The sequence below is a fragment of the Microtus pennsylvanicus genome, chromosome 21 (genome assembly GCF_037038515.1).
Source record: "Microtus pennsylvanicus isolate mMicPen1 chromosome 21, mMicPen1.hap1, whole genome shotgun sequence".
Lineage (NCBI taxonomy): Eukaryota > Metazoa > Chordata > Mammalia > Rodentia > Cricetidae > Microtus > Microtus pennsylvanicus.
The window spans coordinates 34,544,633-34,565,581 of NC_134599.1; the positions used below are offsets into that span (position 1 = coordinate 34,544,633).

General features: G+C 48.1%; 1 protein-coding gene across 1 annotated transcript in view; it reads left to right on the top strand.

Annotated features, from left to right (window-relative positions):
- The first annotated feature begins 2,491 nt into the window (after positions 1-2,491).
- Epas1 (endothelial PAS domain protein 1) overlaps positions 2,492-20,949 on the top strand; it is an 82,590-nt gene continuing 64,132 nt past the window's right edge. The window contains exon 1 of the mRNA XM_075955614.1: positions 2,492-3,076. Within this exon, the coding sequence (XP_075811729.1) occupies positions 3,051-3,076 (26 nt within the window). The 5' untranslated portion in view covers positions 2,492-3,050. The remainder of the gene's footprint in view (positions 3,077-20,949) is intronic.

Here is a 20,949-nt window from a genome sequence, read left to right on the forward strand (position 1 = left end):
CATCCTCTCCTCTCTGTGTTCTTGACAATTCCAAACCAATTAAATGGCCAGTCTGAGATCAGAGGGCTGTCACATGAGATAGTATACACATAGAACAGTGGCAAATGCAGGCTTTTGTGACTTTGAGTGTCTCCTCCAGTTTCTGATTCCTAGGGGCCACTCTTGTTGTTTCTTGATCCCATTGTACAAGGAAGTGAAAGCCTGTCAAACACTAAAGCAATAGCTCAGCCTTCCAAGGTCTCTTCTGCTAAGTCCCACCCACTCCAACCTGATTACAAACCATATCCTGGGTCACCGTCTGTCACTTTGACGGGATTACTGAGTCATCCTCACACCTTCCTGCTACATCCCCAGTGACTGCTCTCTGAAGGTTTGTAGGTTAGCCCTTATCAACAGCTCATTCTTCTAATGGGTTACTCTCCAAAGATTGGAGACAACCAAAGACCTAAGCTCATCCGTGGACGCTGAAACAGCAAAAACTGCCATGTCTGGCTTATACTCTCAGCTCCTTACAAAGGTTGTTGACTGAATTCTGGCAGACCTCTAAAGAGGCTTTAGGTAGGTCAGATGGTTTTGCGTTATGCAAGGTTGGGTCCTTCTGGGAATCATATAGACACATTTCACTTATTGGTTAAAATCCCAGTTAGAAAGGGGATGCTAGTATGGGGAAGGAGCTATGCTGATATGGTTGCTGTGTTCTTGAGTGACTTTTGCAGTGTCCGCCTTCTAGGGGTTGAATCCAGGGCCCCACACAAACTTGCACCTCCAGGCCCTACCTTTCCTCTTAAAAACAAAAATCTCCCAGACAAATTTCATAACCTCAGCCCTACTGAAATGTCCCCTGCGGGTTAGAGGTATTGCTTAGTCACTTGTCAAGAGCAGCTTAGGATTCAGGAGCTCTGGTGGAAAACAATGTTAGGGCCCTGATGTTGCCAAAGTGCTTGAGGTTTTTGTTATTTGACTCTTTTCCCCCTCCCTCCATCTCAGTTTTAAGTGAAGTAAATATACTTATAGTTTATTATAACCATATCTACTAATTTGGATTTCTCATTAAGAAAGACAAACAAATGCATCCAGTAGGGTTGTCTGGCTGGAGAAGTGTCGTGAGAAGTCATCCGCTGGCTTCTTTGAACTCACAGTCACGTGTGTAAATTCATTTCCAAGTTCTCAAGGAAAGGGTCTCTCGTTTCTGATTTTTCCACCTTTTTCCCACTCTCCTCATTCTTTCAGGAAACCTTCCCAAGTCTCCTGAAAAGCGCCCATCTTCCTGCGTGCCTACACAAACCTAAGATACACCCTCGGCCCCAATACACACCCCGTTTCTGCTTATACTTTTACTAGGAAATGTTGGTGAGAGAATAATACAGTAAGTACAGGACCTAGGATGGCTCAGTTTGCAGGAGCTTGCTCTCTTGGCAGTTCACACACTTGGAGCCCACTGCCTTTCTCCCAGTCTTCAAAAATCAAAGGCTTCCCTGGTTTCTTTTGGAGATTTCCCTCTGATCACCACGTAGGAAATGGGAAACTGGCAGGGCAGAAACATCTCACAGGCGGAAAAGACCAAAGAGCTCTCTGCTTGCCTATGTGGGACTTTAGAACCACCACTTCCCGCAGTTGGTGTTATCGTCCTATAACTCTGGAGCCTTAGAAGGCAGGCAAATCCAGTGACTTGGGGTCTGCTTGTCAACTCTCACCCCTAAGATCACACCAGGGAACCCACAGTGATGTTGGGTTATTTATAGAGAGCTGGCAGAGCAGGCCATTGGACTCCAAGGCCCTACTCTCTAGCATGCGCCGCACCTCAACCATAAACCCGGTTGAGGAAAAGACACCGGCAGGACTCAGAAGTCAAGTTCAGCCACGCTTCGCCACAATGAGCACACTGCCAAGGTAGGCAAACAGCACTGCGGTGGGAGTCCTGGGAATTATTCCCACCGACCGGAGGGAGCCACGCACCTGGGGCAGGGACTCATAGCAGTACCCGGGAGCGGCGTCGCACGTCCCCTGTCCCCGCTAAGCGCTGGACCCCGGACCCCGCGCTCTGCCCTGGCTCTCAGGGAAAAGTGCAGATGAGAGGACGCTCGCGCGAAGGCACACTCTGGGCTCAATTAGCTGACCCCGGCCACTATTCAACTCCGCGCTAACTGAGCCTTTCCGCTCCGAGTCCCACTTAGCTACTCGCCACCAGGCAGACACAAAAACTAGTCTCTGACCTGCGGAAAGAGGAGGCAGGGCTGGGCGAGCGCTGGAGGAGCGCAGCCCGGGAGAAAGGGGCGGGCCGGGGTCAAGGCAGAGGCAGTGGTTGCGCCTCCCCATTGGCCAGGACGCGGTGGGCAGGCAGCCCGAGGGCGGGGGCGGAGCTTTCGTGGCGCCCCGCCCAGGATCCGCCCCCGGCCCCACCCCCGGCCCACTGTGGGACTCCCGCGCCCCTCGCTCCCTCCCGCGGGCGGGCCGTCCGAGTTTTTAAAGTGGGCTGGCAGCTGAGGAAGCCGGACATTCGAGAGCGGCCGGTGCACAGCTTCGGAGTCCCCAGCGTTCCGCTCCAGGTCTCCTGAGGCGGCCGTACAATCCTCGGCAGTGTCCTGAGACTGTATGGTCATCTCAGCGGCCGCACTCGCCTGGCCCCGGATTTCTTCTAACTCGCTCTTTTCGAACCACTATTTTTTTGTTTGTTGGTTGGTTGGTTTTGTTTTGTGAAATCCCAGAAAACTGACTCCTGTTCGCGGATAAACGGAACTTCAGGTCCCTTGTCGCTGCTCCCTTTTGGCGTCTTACAACCTCCTCCCACTCCTTTCCCCGGCCCCGCCTCCTCCTGCAGGTTCCTCCCTGTCACCCCTCTCCTCCCTCCTCCTCCTCCTCCTCCTCCTCCTCCGCACCTATCCAGCCGTCCGCAAACTTCCACCTGATTGTGCGGGACACTCGGACCTGCGAGCACTAAAGACCTTTCACACCTGCTGGGGCGACAGAGAGCCGCCGAGGGCCACCTCAAAGGCAGCGGCTGCAGCCCCTAGGAACCCAGGTGCTCCGGGTCTCGGAGGAACACGGCGACAATGACAGCTGACAAGGAGAAGAAAAGGTAAGCGGGCGTCGGAGCCGGCGACCAACTCGGTCCCGGACAGTGGCGGAACCGCGCGAGGCGAGCGCGACCCGGGGCACTTTTGCAAGAGGGGCGCGAGAGGTCTGGGAAGAAGGAGGACCGCTCTTGGGGTGCGGGGTGCGGGTGAGAGAGTGAGCAGGTGCGGGCTTTAGGTACGCGGAGCTGTGGCTTCGCAAAATTGAGTCGCGAATCCAATAGTTCAAGACCTTGAGACACAGAGAGATGACCCTGGAGGTCAGGGGTGCTTCCGCGGCGCCTTCCAAAGTCTGTAGTCCCCAGAGCACCAAGTTTCCCCCAGCCAGTGGTTTGAAATATTTCTGGACTGATACCCTCGTCTTTCTGTTGGATTTATCTGTTGGAGCAGCAGACACGCTTTTCTTTTCAAACTAAGACCCTCCAGGTCTTTCGAGAGCGCTTCTATGCGGGCTGTACGCCCCAAAACCAGCAAGGGACAGAGTGCAAAGCGCAACTCGGGGCGCGCCATGGCCCGAGGAGCCGGAACATGGCCAACTGTCCTGCTCCAGAAGGCACTCAAGTTTTAGGATACCCCCCCCCCCTTCGCTCTCCCTACATCTAAACTCCACCAGAGAGTGGGTAGTGACCTGGATTGCCCTGCGGGGGCAGGTGTTTTAATGTGCAGAGAGGACGGCGACACCGGGCCTCTCCGAGTGTCTGAAGAAGACCGAGAAGGGCAGCCACTAAGGCTTGCCCTTGCGAACCCTTCCGCACTGGGTGAGAGGCAACTCCGGCCAACTCACGCTGCCCTGAGTCTCCTTCAATCCGCCCCGGATCTCTGTCGACACCGGGCTCTCTCAGAGCCTGGGTGGAAGCGCACTATGCCGACACGCAGACCTGAGTACACGCTCGCCTCCTGCAAAAGTTTGTGGCTGATCACCTGGCCCTTTGCTCCTGTTTCGACCGGTGCGAGCCTTGTGCTAGAGCGTCCAGCTCTGTGCTCCGAGACTTGGCTAGGGTGACCGGAATCGAACGCGTGACGGCGGAGTGGCGCGAGCCATGGGAGACCCACAGCCAGTCTGGTAAAGGACTGCGCTGAGAGCTCAGACCCCGAGCAGATTGGCTTTTGTTTGGACTTGCACGTAGGGACCCAAGCCAGGAACAGTGTATCCTCTGGCCGAAAGTGCCGGCTCCCACCTCAGGGCACCGATAAGGATTTGATAAACGCGAGCGAATCGCACCCGTCCTGGCGGGGCGCCCGCACCCTGCACTGGCGGATCTCTGGGTGACGGGAGTGGGGGTGGTGCAGAATCCGGTTCTATATTTCCCCTTGTCACCCACCATACAGCTCTGGGGTGCTGTGTCCTTTGAGGGTAGAGAAGTAAGGGAAAAGATTTAAGCTGTAAAGGCAATCAGAATGCAATCATAAACTATCAAAACCGCGAAGTTAGACAGCCCAGAGCCACCAGGGGAATTTGTTAAACATTTTATTACTCTGGTGCCTATGGGTGATTGTCGAATTTGCAGAGAAGAGACCTGGTGGTGATCAATGCGAAGTGTCATCTTGCTTCTCCAATCACTGGGAGAAACGGGGTTTAGTGGGCAAAGCTATTTCCATACCGGCTTTCACAGCCTCCTTTACAGAGAGTTGTTGAAGAGTATGGGAGTCTCAGTAGGAGCAAAGTTGCATAATGACACAAAAATTATCGATGAGTGTGGCCAGTTTAAGAACCAGTGAACTGCAGCCTGTGAACCCCCTATGAGGTCGCCATAGGTAGTGCAGTGCCCTAGTGGTAGCTCGGCAGGGTGTGTGTGAAGGAAAGGCAGGGCAAGTCTGTGGAAGTCCCTCAAGGTCCAATTCCTGTTAGGATAATAGTTTGGAGACTCCCGTCGTGTTGGCTAGCTTCTTGGAGCACTGAGAAAACTGTGAAGCAGGGCCCTGAAAGCTGGTATCCCTTAAGTGGCTGCCTGAAGCTTCCCAAGCACCTCATGAAAACGTGAGCTGCAGGGTTTCCTGAACTGGTAATTCCATCCACTGGTGGTTCTGAAAGATTTGTATTTTTATTGGTTTTAAGAGCTGTTTCTTCTTCAGAACCTACTTGAACATTTGCATGTTTTTCATTCTAGAAACAGCCCCTCAAGAAGCCAGAAGGATTGTTTTATTCCCAGACATCCCTGTGTGGGTGGATATGTTTATCCATAATAATTAAGAGCCAGGTTTTTAATTGTTGACTGATCAGGCTTTGGGGGAAGCATGATCAGCTCTCTTGAGTTTAGATGAAGCAGAGGCGCATCAACCCGCCAAGGTTCCTGACTCTAGGAAGGGCTAAGTGTGGATGTTCTCAAGTGGAGGTTTGCAGAGCAGACCGATTAAGATAAATGGAAGTGAGGTCCTCGGATGTCCAGGACTCCAAGCCCAGGCCAAAGCCAGACTCTGGACCAGGGACTTTTCACGAGTGCTCTTTTGCTAGGGGCAAGGGTGCACAAGGAATTGGAGACACTTGGACCTTCACGTTTTTCAACTCTGGCTCAATTCTCAGTTCCATCGGAAAATGAAACCAAAGTCCATCGTCGTTTGTCCAAGTCGAGGAAACATAAATCTGGATGGGTTTCTCAGGCTGAAATTTATTTTCTAATAAGAATTCCTTCAATACCCGTCAGCATTTTTCACTGATTTACCGGAACTAGAGAATGCTCGAGAACTGGTCTATAACACTGTCAGTCCAGGCACTTAAACTGTGCTTCATACAGCTTTCACAGAAATTTAGAAGGTGTCATGGCAGCAGGCTTTTTGCTTGTTTGTTTGTTTATTTGGTTTTGCTTTATTATGGGACTTAAAGATTATTTTGTAAGCAAGCATGGAAGCCATAAAAAATATTTTCTCTTTCTGGGTAAGGCCCAGGAATGGTAAAACATCTCCCTCCTCACAAGGAAAATTGGTGCTGATAAGAAGCAGAATGTCAGAGCTTTACAGCCCGTAGTTAGTATTTGGCCAGCAGAGCCCCCAGCCCTGATGCGCTTCTAGCCACTGAGGATTTCCAAGGAGCTAGTGGAGATCCCCCATCACCACCACCAGACCCCGGACCTTCAAAACAGGGGATTTACTTTCCTAGTTAATTGCAAGAGCCTTCCAGCTGTGGCCGAAAAATTGCCTACCAGTCAGTTAGCGCTGCTTTCTGTATCTACTAACTCTGGGAAATGTAAATCCAAGGCTTGATAGTTTTCCTTTATTTCAGGGAGAAACAAAACAAAACATCAACAACAAAAAAAACCTATTACTCTGGTAGACGTCACTGAGCAAAACCATGACAAGGCCCTTCTTAGTTCCTGCATGTAGCAAGTTGCTTTGTGAAGTGGAGAACATTCCACAGCTACCAGACTGTTGTGTGGCCCCGTTAGGCATTTTCACAGGGTGAAAGCCGTGAGATGAAAACAGCCTGCTTTATTTACCCCGTAAACCAGTTTCTATCTCACTGCTTCTGTGTGTGCGTGCGCGCGTGCATGGTGATTTCCAGTATTCTAGGAATCTATGGTGTAAAGTGTTTAGAGATGGAAGGAACAAGCAAGCAATTCTTAATGCCCCCAGACGTGGACCTAATACCTTTGAAAGTCCTTGTGATTCTTTCAAAGTTTAGGCTTTTCCTCTTTGAGGCAGTCTTTCCTATTCAGCACTTCTCACTTTTTTATTTTTTAGGATCTCCCCCAGTTCTGTCCTATATCAATATGATAGCTCCCTTTCCATTTTACCCCGAGGGAGCTTTCTTCATTTTATGTCCTGACCAAACTAAGGAAACTTTTGTAGTGCACAAACTACTGAACCTTTGCCCTGTTGCTGAGTCAGCAGCGCTTCCTCCCAAAACCTCCGTATTCTTTACCTGTAGTTTACCTGTGCTGTCGACCCTTGTGATGATATTCATGCACGATATTGATCAGCAAGGGGCAGAGCGAACACTCCCAGTCTGAAAAGAGATGCTGAAAGCTAAGGAACGGGAAATAGGTTCCACATTGCCAATTGCTTGGTCTGTACTGGGAAGCAGAGAGAACCACACAAGAAGCCGTAGGTATCATCACCCGTAATGGCTTTTCTCTTGTAGGGTTCAAATATTTGAAGCTAAAGAAAAGAAACAAGTGAGTGACATTTCACTTGCTAACAACACACATCATTATCTAGACACATTGACGTTAAGTGGGGGAATCTGGCTCACAGTGTCCCTGAAAGACATATAAAAAGATATAGATACTAATACTGGACACCAGCATATACTGGATCCCGGAGACAGCCCAGCAGTGGTAAAAGTTAGCACTTGGGGGTAGAGTAAGGAAACACACGGTGATGACGATGGAGGGAGGACTTGCAGGCCTCCACAGTGACAGCTAGAGGTTTCTGCTTCCAGTGAGGACAGCTGTAGAGTTGACTGTGAAAAGTCCACAAAGGCTGAAAAGGGACTGGGCTCTTCCCCTGAGCTCTGTTAAACTGGCCTCCTGTAGTATTCAGTGTCCAAAATTCTACCAAGTGCATGTTTGCTTCTTTTGACTTTTTTATGTTCTTTTTAAGATATTGTCGATCTCCCTTGAGGACTGAACCCAGAACTTTGTACATGCTGGGCAAGCATCCTCTGCCCCCATCCCTTGCTCAGCTCCTAGCAGCCTTTCAGAGGTGCTGTCATCTGGAAGAGGCAAGGCCTTCCTGGTTGGCTTGTTTAGCAGCCTAGAGCTGCCCTGAGTTTCAGGATCTTTCTGTGGAGGCTGCAGGCTGCCTGGGCCTACATTTCAGAGCTAGTGCCTTTCTTATCTTGGGGAGGGCATGAAAAGAAATTGACACTCACATTTTCCATTATTACCCACCATTTGGAGATTCTTTTGTATTCCAGAAATGGATGAGTTCTAGGGGAAGTGAACCTGCTGTGCGAGGGTGGACAAGACAAAAAGCTGTGCACTCAGTCTCCGGTGCCAGTCAGCCCTATCCTCAGAACTTTACATGGATTAACTTTCTTAATCCCTGTACCAGCCCAGTGAGATAAGCCCTGTCATTATCCCCGCTCCGCTGATGGGAACTCAAGTACAGCGAGGTTGCTGCCCCATGTCCCAGGCAGTATAGCAGAGAGCTGAGCCTCCACTTGGGCAAAGTATCTCCAGAGTCCACAGTCTTACCAACTGTTCCGTGCCTCCTGGCCTTCCCTAAGAGACCCATAAAGCACTTAATACCATGTGTGAATGTGGTAAGCACTCTATAAATGATAACTTCTTTTGTTGTTGTGTTTATAATTATTATAATGACTTTCTCTCCTATGACTCATCCCTTGTATCAAACCCCACACACAGGCAGGAACTAAAGAGCCAAAGGGTATTCCTGGAACTCCCGGAATCTCTCTTATTTTTTTTATAGATCTTTTTCCCCCTCACCTTGAACAGGAGACAGTTCTCTACTGCCCCTAGAAGTTCAAAGCTTTCCACCCACCCTTTGCTGGTGGCAAGACTTCAATAACTGCTCGGTCTTCAGACTCCATTGTACAGGGACCTGTTAGGTGCTCTTCCTCTGTGGCTTCTGAAGAATCATCTACAAATCAAGATGCACAGGACTTCCTCTGACTCTTTGATCTTTTGAAATTGCCAGCACAGGAAGGAAAGAATGAATGGGGGGGTGGATAAAAATGGTTATGATTGTTGTGATCATATTTTGTATTTTTATAGAGCCCTATCTGGTGAGCAGCACAAGTCCCTGGACTAAGAACCTTGAGGTCTTTTGGAGTTTCCTTGCCACAAACCGTGATTACCCTGAAACATATCATAGCAGAGGGAGAAGCCACCATTGCAACAGTTGTGTGTCACAGTGTGTGTGTGTGTGTGTGTGTGTGTGTGTGTGTGTATGTGCACGCGCGCAGTGGTTGTGGTGGAGCCCCTGTGGATATATACAGCAAGACTTGCAGTTTTCAAGTAGAGTTTGCAGTTCGGTGCCTTTTGTCTGGTCGTGTTTGTTAAAAGGCACAGAAACTGATCTGAAAGCGTGTGATTGAGAAAAATGTCGAAGTCCTTCGAGAGCTCCCAAACCAAAGAGATAAATGTGACAATGACCCAAGTGTTAGGAACTTCTGAGTGACTTATCCCCCCCCCCCCTAATTGCTCAAGTAATTCTGGTTTGCTTATGACCTCCAATACATCCTTAAGGCTCCTTTAATATAGTGTCGCCTACCAGAAAGCACAAAATTCTTTAAGGTTATGAGTAATCTGCATGCCAGATCCTAGGAAGTAGGTTGCTTTCTCAAACAGAATGAGGTTTCAGAAAGAATGGCTTGCTGGTAAGTAAAACACACACATTAAGAAGTGTGTGTGTATGTGTGTGTGTGTGTGTGTGTGTGTGTATGTGTGTACGCGCACATGTGCATGCACGCTAGAGAACTAACTCAGCACTAAGAGCACTGATCTTTCAAAGACATGGGTTTGACTCCCAGCACCTACGTGCCCATAACTGCCTCCAAATCCAGCTCCTAGGGGATCTGACACCCCGCCTTCACAGGCACTGCAGTCACGCACACATGCCCCCTATAATTAAAAAATATGTATATATATATATATATATATATATATATATATATATATATATCTCCACCTATAGTTTTCTCAATTCCACAGAGCCATGGAAATGGACCTTTGAAACTTTCCTCTAGTCCCCTAGTGACTCACTGCACTCTCCGCCCACTGTCACTTTCCTAGTGACAACTTCCAATTGAAAAAAAATTCAGATGTCATAGGTAAGTGCTAGGAATCAGAAGATGCTTGGCTTCCACCTGGTTGGACTATGTGACCCACCATGGAGATACAAACATGGCTCTCCTATGCTGCCCTGTTGACCATGAGAGTCATGAGTAGTCGCTCTCAACCTGTGGATCTCAACATCTCTGGGGATCAAATGGCCTTTCCACAGGGATCCCCTAAGACCATCAGAAGACAAATTTGCATATTATGATTCTTAGCAGTAGCACAATTACAGTTATAAAGTAGCAGCGGAGTGATTTTCTGGTTGGGGTCACCACAACATGAGGAACTGTAGTAAAGGTCTGCAGCATCAGGAAGGTGAGCACCACTGGCTTAGAGGCTGAGTCCCGCTGCCATACTGGCTACTCCCAAATGCCAGGGTGCGGCCACTGCCGCTCTTACATGGAAGTCAGGATTTTCGTGGCCTCCTTTGGTCTCTTGTTGGTTTGAAGTTCATAGTTGGTTGGCCTCTAACTGTGGGAAGTCGGTAGTTTGCTAAGAATAAGAGGATACATAGGATCCGGCTAAGAAAATTCGTAAGTCCTTTAAAATATGTCAACTATAGTATATGATTGGGACGGGTAATAATTTAAACCATGATGCTGCGTGTCTAGCTATGTAGCGTTCTGTCTTCTGAAGGTAGCTGCGAATGAATACACATTCACTCATGGTTAGAAACTCTGACTGTCATCACTGTGTGAGATTCGTCCTGACTGCCTCTTGTAGGAGATGGGGAAACAAGAACAGTATGGTGTCGTCTTTTTGCATTGGGGAACTAGAGCTGCTGAAAGAACCAAACCGCGTCCTCTGAAGCCAAACCTAGAGGTGCATCTAGGTGTGGCAGGGCTGGGCCCCAGGACACCGCCTCAGGCGCCTGGTTTGGTTTGGTTTGGTTTGAGGGGGGGGGCACGGTCAGGGAAGCAACTCAAACTGCAGCTCTAGCTCCTCTCATTACTAATGAGTAATTGCAGCAAATATTTACTGGCCTCCTTCCTACCTTTACGACTTCCTGTTGCTGAAGCACTTTGGAGTGTTGAGAAAGATTGTTCTGGAAAATACGTCATACACGGTTGCAGGAAAAGAGTGCCTTTGAGCATACACACACACACACACACACACACACACACACGTCACTTGGCTTTGCTTATAAATTCTGTGTGGGAATGACAGAAAATTATACCTTCAAGGGGCTTAGAAGCTTACCTTTTCAGAACAAAGTTTTAAAAAATAATTCTCAACTGCTAGGTGAATGGGAGAAGCAGACATGATGTGTGTAGAGCAGCCTAGAAATAAGACTGTGCGTGTTTATAAAGTAAAATGTTGGATAGCCATTTCATAAATACTTTTATGACCATACAACCTCTACAATATTTTTTTAAATGAAACTATGACCTTCTAGTGCTTTCTGAATGAAAACAGTAGTGCTTGATAGAGTAAATCAAGATATATAAAATATGCCATGTGGGCAGTTCCCCAAGTTCCAGAACTTGCAATATTGCTTTTTTCCTATATATTTAGTTTTTTTTTTTTTTTGTTAAATCAGCCCAGTGCAATAGCTTTTTCAGTAAGTTTTTCTGAGCCACTGTACCCTTGTGTTTCTCTCTGGTGTGTCCAAGAGTTCTCAGATGCTATTTTAGAATGACAGCCTTCACTCCAGGCCTGGCTGAGGTCGATGGAGCTAATTTTGGTGCCTAGGGTAAAGGGAGAGAGAGAGCATGTGCAGAGCCAAAAGGCTTTCTTGTCCCAGGCTTAGAGCAGTGTGGTGTTACCAGACACACCACATTTCACCTTTAAAGCCTTTATTTGTGTGCTTGCACAATAAATGTTTACCTAGGTATTCAGATAAGGAAAATATGAAGGTCACATTTCACTGGTGACAAGGGAGTGTCTATAATTGTAGCCACATCACCGTGTAGCAGAAGTCTCTTCTATTCTATACCCAGGACTTAAGGGAATTAATGGTGGGTGGGGCATAAAAGTCAAGGCCCCGTCTCAGCTTCTCTTTCTGGCTTTATTACTGACACCATGCTGTTTTGGCTCAGCCAATGTGCCCCACCCATTTGGTGAAGCCAGAGGGAATTCTAGTGCCCTCTGTGGGGATCTGTGGCCCCACTCGAGTCGTCTGGCATTAGATGGAAATGGATTACCCATACATTTGCTTAGGAAAAGCCCTGGCACTGGCATGGTTTTCCTAGGCGAATAAAGACGTTTACATGGTACCAATATTTCCCTGTTGTCCTGGGAGCACAGCCAATCTCCCTTGTGGCAAGGGGGTTCTATGCAGACTAGGCTGTTTCTCTGAAGATATCCAAGGATTAGCTAGATGCCCAGCGCCTAAATGAAAAGGTAGCAGCTTGACCCAAAGTCCTTTCCAAGGGGAGTCTATGTGATGGTTGACTTTGCTGGCAACGAGGAGCCCACCCAGATCTCCCACTTGCTCCGCTCACTATTACCCATGATGCTTCCTGAGTTCCAGTCACAGGTTTCTCTCCTCTGCCACAAAGGCATTGCCGTCGTACTCATTCCTACCTGTTTCTTTACCTTAGCCCATGCCTGGTTGGCTCCCACTTTTCCTCCCATAGGCCTGAGCGCTCTTCCTTTAATAGAATCCCATGGTCATTTCCACTCTGTCACCTCCCCTCCATTTGTTATAGCTTCTGCTTATGTTTGCCAAAGAGACGGTTATATTTCCTTGTTATCTAGTGACATTTTATTTGTTCTTGCCTTTCCAAGAAGATTCCACGTTGCCCAAGAGCAGGAATGTCTGATTTTCGATGTGGACTATAAAACCTTGATCCTTTCTGTTTCTTTCCGAAATCATGTTTCATTAAAAAAAAAAAAAAAGTTCCCGACTCGCTTTGTTGATGCGCCCTGGGTTAGTTAGAAAGCCCATTTCTTGGACTCAGCTCTCTCCATCCACACAATTTCCCTTCATGGGTTTCTGCTTAGTAAGAACAAAAAAGAAAATAACGGGGGAGGTCATGGACCAGATGAACATTACCTGCTATCAAATGCAGGATCAGGCAGGTTAGTATGTCAATGCCACACATCTGAGATATATGATATTCTCAGGCAAACGCCAGCTAAACGGCAGAGTCCCCCGGCTTAACTCAGAAGTTAACCCATTGCCTGGTGGGAAGTTGTGCTGTCAGAGAGCTTCTTTCCTGGAAAGCCTTCTCTGGTCAGCAGCACACTGCAGCCACTGTATCAAGCTGGTCTTCAGTCTGAATTTTTTAATTGAATAATTATTTTAAAACCTGCTTCCCTATCTCCATTTTAGGTGCTCTGTAGTTGTTTCTAGAAGGAATTCGGGAATATGGGCACCGTAGTGCAGAGAGATGGAAAACAGAGGCTCAGATCAGTTCAACCCATCTGTATGTGATAATCATCACGCAAGTGATGAGGTTTGTGGTAACGGCGGGCTTGCACTGAGCATGTGTGTTTGCAGGGCTATCTACTGATCTGGGGACTGTGCTGCACAGAAGCATCACAGTGAGGCATCTGACCTGCTCTGGCCTCTTCAAATGACTCGTGTGTGGTGGTTGACATTGATGGATATCCTAGCTGCATCTTTAGGATGCTGCCATCTTGTTATGGAGGAAAACAAAAACAGAAGGTGGTAGGAACTGAGAGCTCTTGTTATGCAGAGTTAAAAAAGGACATGATGATTTGAGAGAAGAGCATTACTTAAGACCTCAGTCTTGAATATTAGAATCTGGTTTGCACAGGCAGCAGCCATAGGCTGCTCCAATGGGGACGGACTAGGAATGAGCAGATGGCAAGGCAGAAGTGTACAGGCCAGGGCTGGCAAGTGCCTCTTCCAGTGCTGAATTAGTAGCTCATATAATAGAAGAGATAGGGCCTGGGCCTGAGCCTGTCCTAGGAAATTTGGGGACGGGTCTTCTCAAGTCTGGTGATGAAATCTTTAGCGTTCCTCTTTGGGGACAATAGAAGCTATTCAGGGCACTGTCGTTATCCTTCTCCCATGAGCCAAGCTGGAGTGTGAACACCTAGGACTGACCGAAGGAAGCCTTGGTGGTCCTCCGTAACAGCGACCTCAGGCACAGCGCCCACAGGTCTTACGAAACTGGCTCTTATTTAGGTACACGTTTCTGTTTTGCTTGCACAACTACTTGGGAGTAATAGGTGCTAGAGTTCAGAATGGGAACCAGAAAGGGAATGAGCCCTAAAACGGTGATGCCCCGCATCCTCATATTCTTGCCCTGATGGCAAAGCCTTTGTCCCCTGAGGGATTTGGTGAGGTCATGCATTCTATCCCTTCTTGCCATTTCTCATTAGAGAAAGATAAGGCACCCACCGTGTGAGGGAGTTCCCCAGCCAAGGCCGCGTCAGACCATTGCTTGCCCGTCTCTCCTGGTAGCTCTTCATCACACATCCTGCCCAGATGCTCTGGCCAAGTGACTCTGTGACCTTCTCCTTTTCTGCTATGTAGCCACACCACTCCCTAAAACCCAGCTCTGATGTTCTGGGTCTGGCGGTGCCAGTAGAGTGGGGAGAAAAAAGGAATCGTCTTTCGGAGTCACCTGGGTGGACAGTCAGAGCCCTTTTCTCTCCGCCAGCAGGTGTGACCTTCTCCCTGTAGGAATTTAGAAGCACTTAAGGTCACAGCTGAACATTTGTGGACCAGGAGTCAGTCAAAGATCCCAAATCCCTGGACAAGATCCCACTCCAGGGACAGCAAAGGCCAGCAAACTGATCATAGTTACACTAGCTTACCCTGCCTGTGGCTTTTCAAGGGAGACTATAGCTCCCAACTGCTTTGTGCTTAAAATTTAACCTCCCAACGACAATTGTACATCTTGGTTCTTTTCTGTCCCCTTTTCTGTGGTTGGTAACTGGTTGCAGAATGGAGAAGCCACTGCTCAGTCCTGGCAGGTCGGTTAGGCCAATGGTTTGCTTTGATGTGCTTGCTGTGTGAGCATCATGCCTGAGTCCAGAGATGAGTCTTCTGGATCAAGGGGCTTTAATCACCTTGCCAGAACCAGAAAGGGACAGAAGGCAGCAGAACCTTGTAGCACAATGCAAACTGGTCCTTATCCATGGGCCAACTGAGACCTTGGGCGTTCCTCTGGAAGCCTCGGGGAAACTCTAAGAAACCCTAAGTCCACAGGTTGCCGTGTTCTAGATCTTGCTACACTATGCGAGTCTAGCATCTACATTCCCATCGCTCCTTACAGGCATCAGAAAAGAAAAAGGAAGTCGCCTTAACCAGGTTCACCTGTGACTAGACATCTGCCAACCTGTGAGTCATTTCATGTCTATACAATTGTGCTTATTTCCTGAATATAAGGTTTTCTTGATGTTCCAAAAAAAAAAAAAAAGAATGTGTAAGCACATGTGTTTTTATGCATGCAAAGGTATCTGCAGAGACCAGAAGAGGGAGTTGGATTCCCTGGAGCTGGAATTACAAGTGGTTGCAAGCCACCAGGCATGGGTGCTTGGAACTGGGCCTGGATCCTCAGCTAGAGGCTACATGCTCTTAACTGATGAGTGGTCTCACTAGCTTCCATCTTCACTTTCTTTTCCAAAGTAAAAGGTCCTTTTAAAAAAATCCACCTTTGCTTCTCTGACACTCATAGCAGATTCTATCTGGTCTTGGTCAGTGAGATGCTAGGGTCTAGGTCTATCTCAAGCTAGTGTGGTCCCCATGTGCTCTAGCTAGGTCAAGGCTGTGGGGAGAGTCAGAGGACTAGAAGCAGGCAGCATCTGAGTGGCTGAGCCTGCTCTTAAGCACATTAGAAACTGGTTTTCATCTAAATCAACAGGTGCCTTGCAGCTCTAGCCACCTCTATGTAGTTCCTTGTATGGGGACAAACATCACTACAAGGGTGGCGACTTCACCTTAATTCTCCTTGAGTTAGGTCTCTAGGGCCCTTGTTTATTTTGGGGAGTGACAAGCTTTCACCCACTTGAATTCCTTGGCCTCCAAATAGCGTCAGAATGACCACAAGCATTTTGTGTTGCTTTGCTTTTGTTTTGCCAAGCAGATTCTAAACGCTCTTGGTGCTTCCTTCTCTTGTTTTGTGTCCTTGGCATAGCCTGCCTCCCCATGAAGCTCAAAGACACTTTCGGCAGTCCTTAGGAGCCGGAATGACTGTCCTGTATTTCTCTCTGGGTTGTGTGGCCCAGGATAGAGATTCCACCCTCTGTGTGTTTCCCATGAGTGCTAGATGCATGCGCGGCTCTCTCCAAATATCATTATGGGATTAAAACCAGGTTAATAAGACCACGTATTTGAAAAGTCTACTTAAAAGCTCACTTTGTCAGCATTATCTCAATGGAAAGAACTTTGAAAAGTATAAAGTACAAACCTTCAAGGCATTGTAATTAAAAGGCCCTGCAATATAATCATTAGGCATATTATTACCTCTTACAGGGAACCGACTGCAGTTGGAAGCCTTGGCAGAGTCTATAGGAGACTCTGGTTCCAGGCCCTCTCCTCTCTCTGGGCTTTTTGGGCCTGTGGGCTCTTGCCAGTCTTGACATTGAGTTGAGTGATATTTTTGTCCATACCCTGAGAGTGAGGAAATCTGATTAGTACCAAGGGACTGAAGAAAGTCCTAGTAAGTATCAGATCATATGCCCTCCATGCTTGCTTTGTTTCCTGTCAGCTGCAGAGGAGGAGAGGTCACAGGTCAGTGTTCATGTCAAGGATGAGATCCCTTGACGTAGCATACCTGATCTGTAGACTCCAGGACTGCTGGGGCCGCAGCTGCGCGGGTTCTTCTTGTCGCTCTATGCCCAAGAAAATGAACCACAGTGTAGAAACAGTTGAATATGGACAGCTGAAAGCGACCTTGGTCTCCTGAGTTGCTGGAAGTGAGAAAGAGGCTGCGGATGCAGAGGCCTGCTGGGCTACACACTGACCATGGGATTGGGCAGGTCACTCGGCTCTGGCCTCAGGCCCGTCACCATCAGTAACCTGTCTGAACCACATACCTCCGTGCCTGCTTTTCCTTCAGCCACGCCCAGGAGACTGACCAGCTGACCTCAGGTCTCCTCAGGGGAGTCTTTCGTGACTCCTTCACCTGACCTCTAGCCCTGTCCCACGTCTCTGCAAGACACTGCCCACATTTGCTTCTGGCCGTCGTGACCCCCCTGCTGGGGTGAAACTGTGGAGGTGCAGGCTGCACACAGGCCTTGCTTACCCTCTCGTGCTTGGCGGTTAGAACAGAGCCTGCGCATATTGGCGTTTCTTAAATATTCATTCTGTGAAATAACTGCGCTGTTATTGCGGGGTGTCGCCCTCAGCATTACCACTACTTATAATTGTCTAGTGTTTAATGTTTTCCTAAAGCTGATTTTGTTTTTATTTTCTGAGGAAGGGTCTTGCTATGTAGCCCATGCTAGTTTCCCATGTGCTAGGATTACATGGATGCCAACATACTTGACCCTTTCCAAAGCTCTTGACGGAAGCGTAAGGAATTGTCTTTTTTAGCTTATAGATGATGTAATTCAGACAAAAGAGGGTCATGACCATGGCCTGGATTGGCTGCACCTGCGTTAATAGATTCCTAGCCCCAGACTATTCGCAAAGACCCGTGCTGCCTCTCTTGGCACCTTAGTTTTCTGTTGTGGCGATGTTATTGTTTGTCATATTTGGCAATGTTTACACCGGACAAGTAGGGACCATTGTGTGCCGGTAGCGTCTGGGAATGCACAGCCAAGTCTCAGGGGAATGGCCATTGCTGTTCTTGCCACAATTAGAAATTGTCAGGCCAGGAGCAACAGTGGGGTAGGTGCTGCCCCTGCACAGCGGGTTCTGTGTCTCCATGGGGTGGGGATCCTAGCACTACAACCCAATGAATGCCCACCCTGACCCTCCCACTTACATTGAAGTATGGACTTTCTGCAGGGGACCATGTTCTATGTTTAGTGAGTTTTCTCAGAAGAGGTGGGTATTGGCCAGCTAGATGACCATCCCTGGCCTCAGTTTCCCTTCCTTCAAAATGAACCAGTAGGTGGGAACCAGAGCAGAAAACCTCATAGATCTTTGAGGTTTCAGCTCTGCTCTGAAGGGGGTTTCTATCTAGTGATCTGTTTCCAGGGAAGTTGAGGGTCATTGGCAGAAGCTGAAGAAGTCTCTCCATCTCTTAGAGCTCTTCCTCTCCAAAAATACATTCCATTTGATCAGGAGCTCCTGCTGGCCTGACTCAGCTCATCTCTGTGAGTGCAGCAGGACTAACAGCCTACTCCCAAAATTAAAAAACAAAACAAAACAAAAAAAAAAACTGAGTGAGGCATGATACGTGATGTGATAGAGGGTCCCCAAAAGGAGACAACTGAATGTCCAGGAGGAGCCGTGTCTCCATCTCCTAGGGATCCAGGCTTCTGGGACGAGAGAGAGCACCTAGATTGGAACATGGATTCTCCGACGCCGTCACTCTACAGTGGTGGGACGCGGCCTCTGCGCCTCCGTTTTCATATCCCTACTGTATGTAAACTACCGCGGAGGAAAGGCCACCGCTACTGTGACTCCCATATGTGACTATGTATGTTGTGCTCAGGCCTAGTGCCGACATGAATTGATTGGCACAAGCAGCCTGAAAATACCGTGTCCTTCAGCCTGAAACATGGAGGCAGAAGTGAGCTAGAGAGTCTGTAAGGCCTTGAGAGAAAGGCTTAAATTATTGAATGAAGTCATGCTGCCCTGAGGGAGTGGCCAATCATGCTGTAGGACAGAGGTGAGTCACAGTGCAAGAGTGTTGGGGAGTCACCTTGAACTTGGGCCAAAAAAGTAGAAATATTGGGACTCGCCTTTATCAGCCTCCTATCAGGTACATCAAGTTCTGGACGGCCACCCACTGGCCAGAGACATGGTGTGGCCGGCTCTGCTTTGCCACCCGCCCTCCCAACTGCCCTGGGAAGGCTTTCTGCTGGCTTCAGCCCCGCTGAGCAAAGTCCGCTTGTTCGCTGGAGTTCACACAGAATCCTTGCCAGGCCTGCCCAGAATCCTGTCTCCTCTGACTTCCTGTGTTCTTGCATAATATTTCCTTGCCTCTTGAATGGCTGGCCCCAGTGCGGGGGCAGTTCCCCGGCCCTGCTGGCTGGTGAGTAGGGTGTGGAGGGAGGATGGGTGGCATTTGCATCTGACCCATGGGTGCCCTGGGTCCTCATGGTTGAGGGCCATGGAGGCAGAGCCCCTCGAACTGCTTGATGTAAGATTTTAGCAAGAAGGGATTTAGGGGACACTGCAGACATATGCACACACTCGCATGCACATAGCAGTACCCCCTGTCTTATATTCATAAGTCATCGCTCCTGTAAAATTGTTAAAGTGGCTAAATTGTTTTCTTCTGATCATAAAAAATATGAATTATTCCCATGAAGTCACCATATAAGAAAATCACCAAAATTCTGTCACCTCACAATAACAAGTTCCATTAACGTCCTCTATGTCAGAATCCCTGATAGGTGGCTGTGGGACGTCAGTATTATCAGCTGCATTCAGTTCTGCTCAGAGGCACGGCTTCATGAAACTCCTGTTCGGTGCATTCGAGGCTCAACAGGCAGTGGTAACCAGCGCACCAATTGTTCTCAAGCCTGGAAAGCAATGTCCCTCTTGAAGTTCTGACCAATACGCTGGTATCCCAGAAATAACTGCAAAATAAAAGGTTATGTGACCGTGTAGGCCTTTCTGTAGGCTTAGAATGATTCACATGGTGACATGGGAGGAGGCGGTGCCAGCGAGAGCTCCAAGGGCTGGGCTAGGTCTCACTTTGGGGAAAATGATCTCTCAGGAGGACTGTGTGTGCCTTAAGCTAGGAACCCACTAGCAGTAGAGCAAGTTTTGCTTTGGTGGCTTTCCCATCCCAAGATTTCAAAGAAGTTCCAATTAATTTTACTCGGCGACCATCCTCCTGAAAATGTGTGACACAATCCATATCTTTAAAGATGGGACCTCTCCTTGTCCCATGTTGTTATTATATGAGAACTTGGAATCATTCGTAGTGTTGTTCAGATTTGCTTCTAAGGTGATTATTGAAAACAAAAACATGCTATAGATTCAGGGTGTCCACCTTGCCTCTGAACACGGTACTTTCTTGAGGGCAGTGATGAGCATTTGCACCCTGCATGCTGAAAGGGTGGCAAATCCACGGTCTGCGTCAACACAATGGACGCTCCTGTACTGGATTTGGGTGTCTGTCTATAGCATTTGTCTGTTTCAACTGCCCCTTAACCTGGATTAACTGTCTCCAAAATTGCTTCTGCCAGGGCCTCACGAACTGCTAGGAGTGTGTTCTACCACGGAACTACATCCTTGGCCATATATATATATACATATATCCAAAAGTTGCAGTTTGAGACTGGGCTTAATTACTTTGCCATTTGCAATTGTTTGTAAGGTTTGCTTTTGAGTCACGACACGTTGTTTCCTAGACTCCCTGGCTTCAACCTTTTACCTAAATCAAAAAGCAGGAGAACACTCTCAGCTTAAGCACTTTTACTGTGAACTTCTCAGGCATCTTTTAAAGCAGAAACTTGCTACAAAATTTGGCACCAGTAGACTGCAAGGATTTACCTCATTTTGTTGATAGTTGCCCACAAATGATCTATTGTAACAATTTGCATAATTACAGTCTCTCTTTCAACTTATTCACCCTGCACACCCTATTCTAGATTTACTGGCCAGACTGTTATTACATCAAATTCCTTGATACTGTATTCCTGAGGAATGATGGAACTAAGAGTTAGAGAGAAGGAGCTTCTGCTTTTCAAAATCTTCTCTATGGACTAATTTAGCGAGTGATTTTTGAGACTGCTCTCTTTACTCGGTCAGTACCTGATTTTGCTTGGTTCCTGGCCACTCATGCGCTTTTGGGAAGCAAGAAGGGACAAGACGCCTGAATCGGCAGTCAGAATTATGAAACAGGACTTTGTTAAAATTGATAGGTCTGTACAATGAACGTGCGGCAGCTGTTGGCATGGCAACTCCTACGTGGCAAAGTGCACGGAGCTCGCAGATGACTTTAGCAGTACTCCGTGTTAATTTGATAAATGGCTTTTTTAATAGTAGTTTGTGGGCTAATGGAAAGGTTGAAGCAAAGCCTCATTAATGGATGGGAGGATGGGGACTTTGAAGCTACTGGGTGAAGCTGGAGAGCCACAGCCAAGTCTCCATT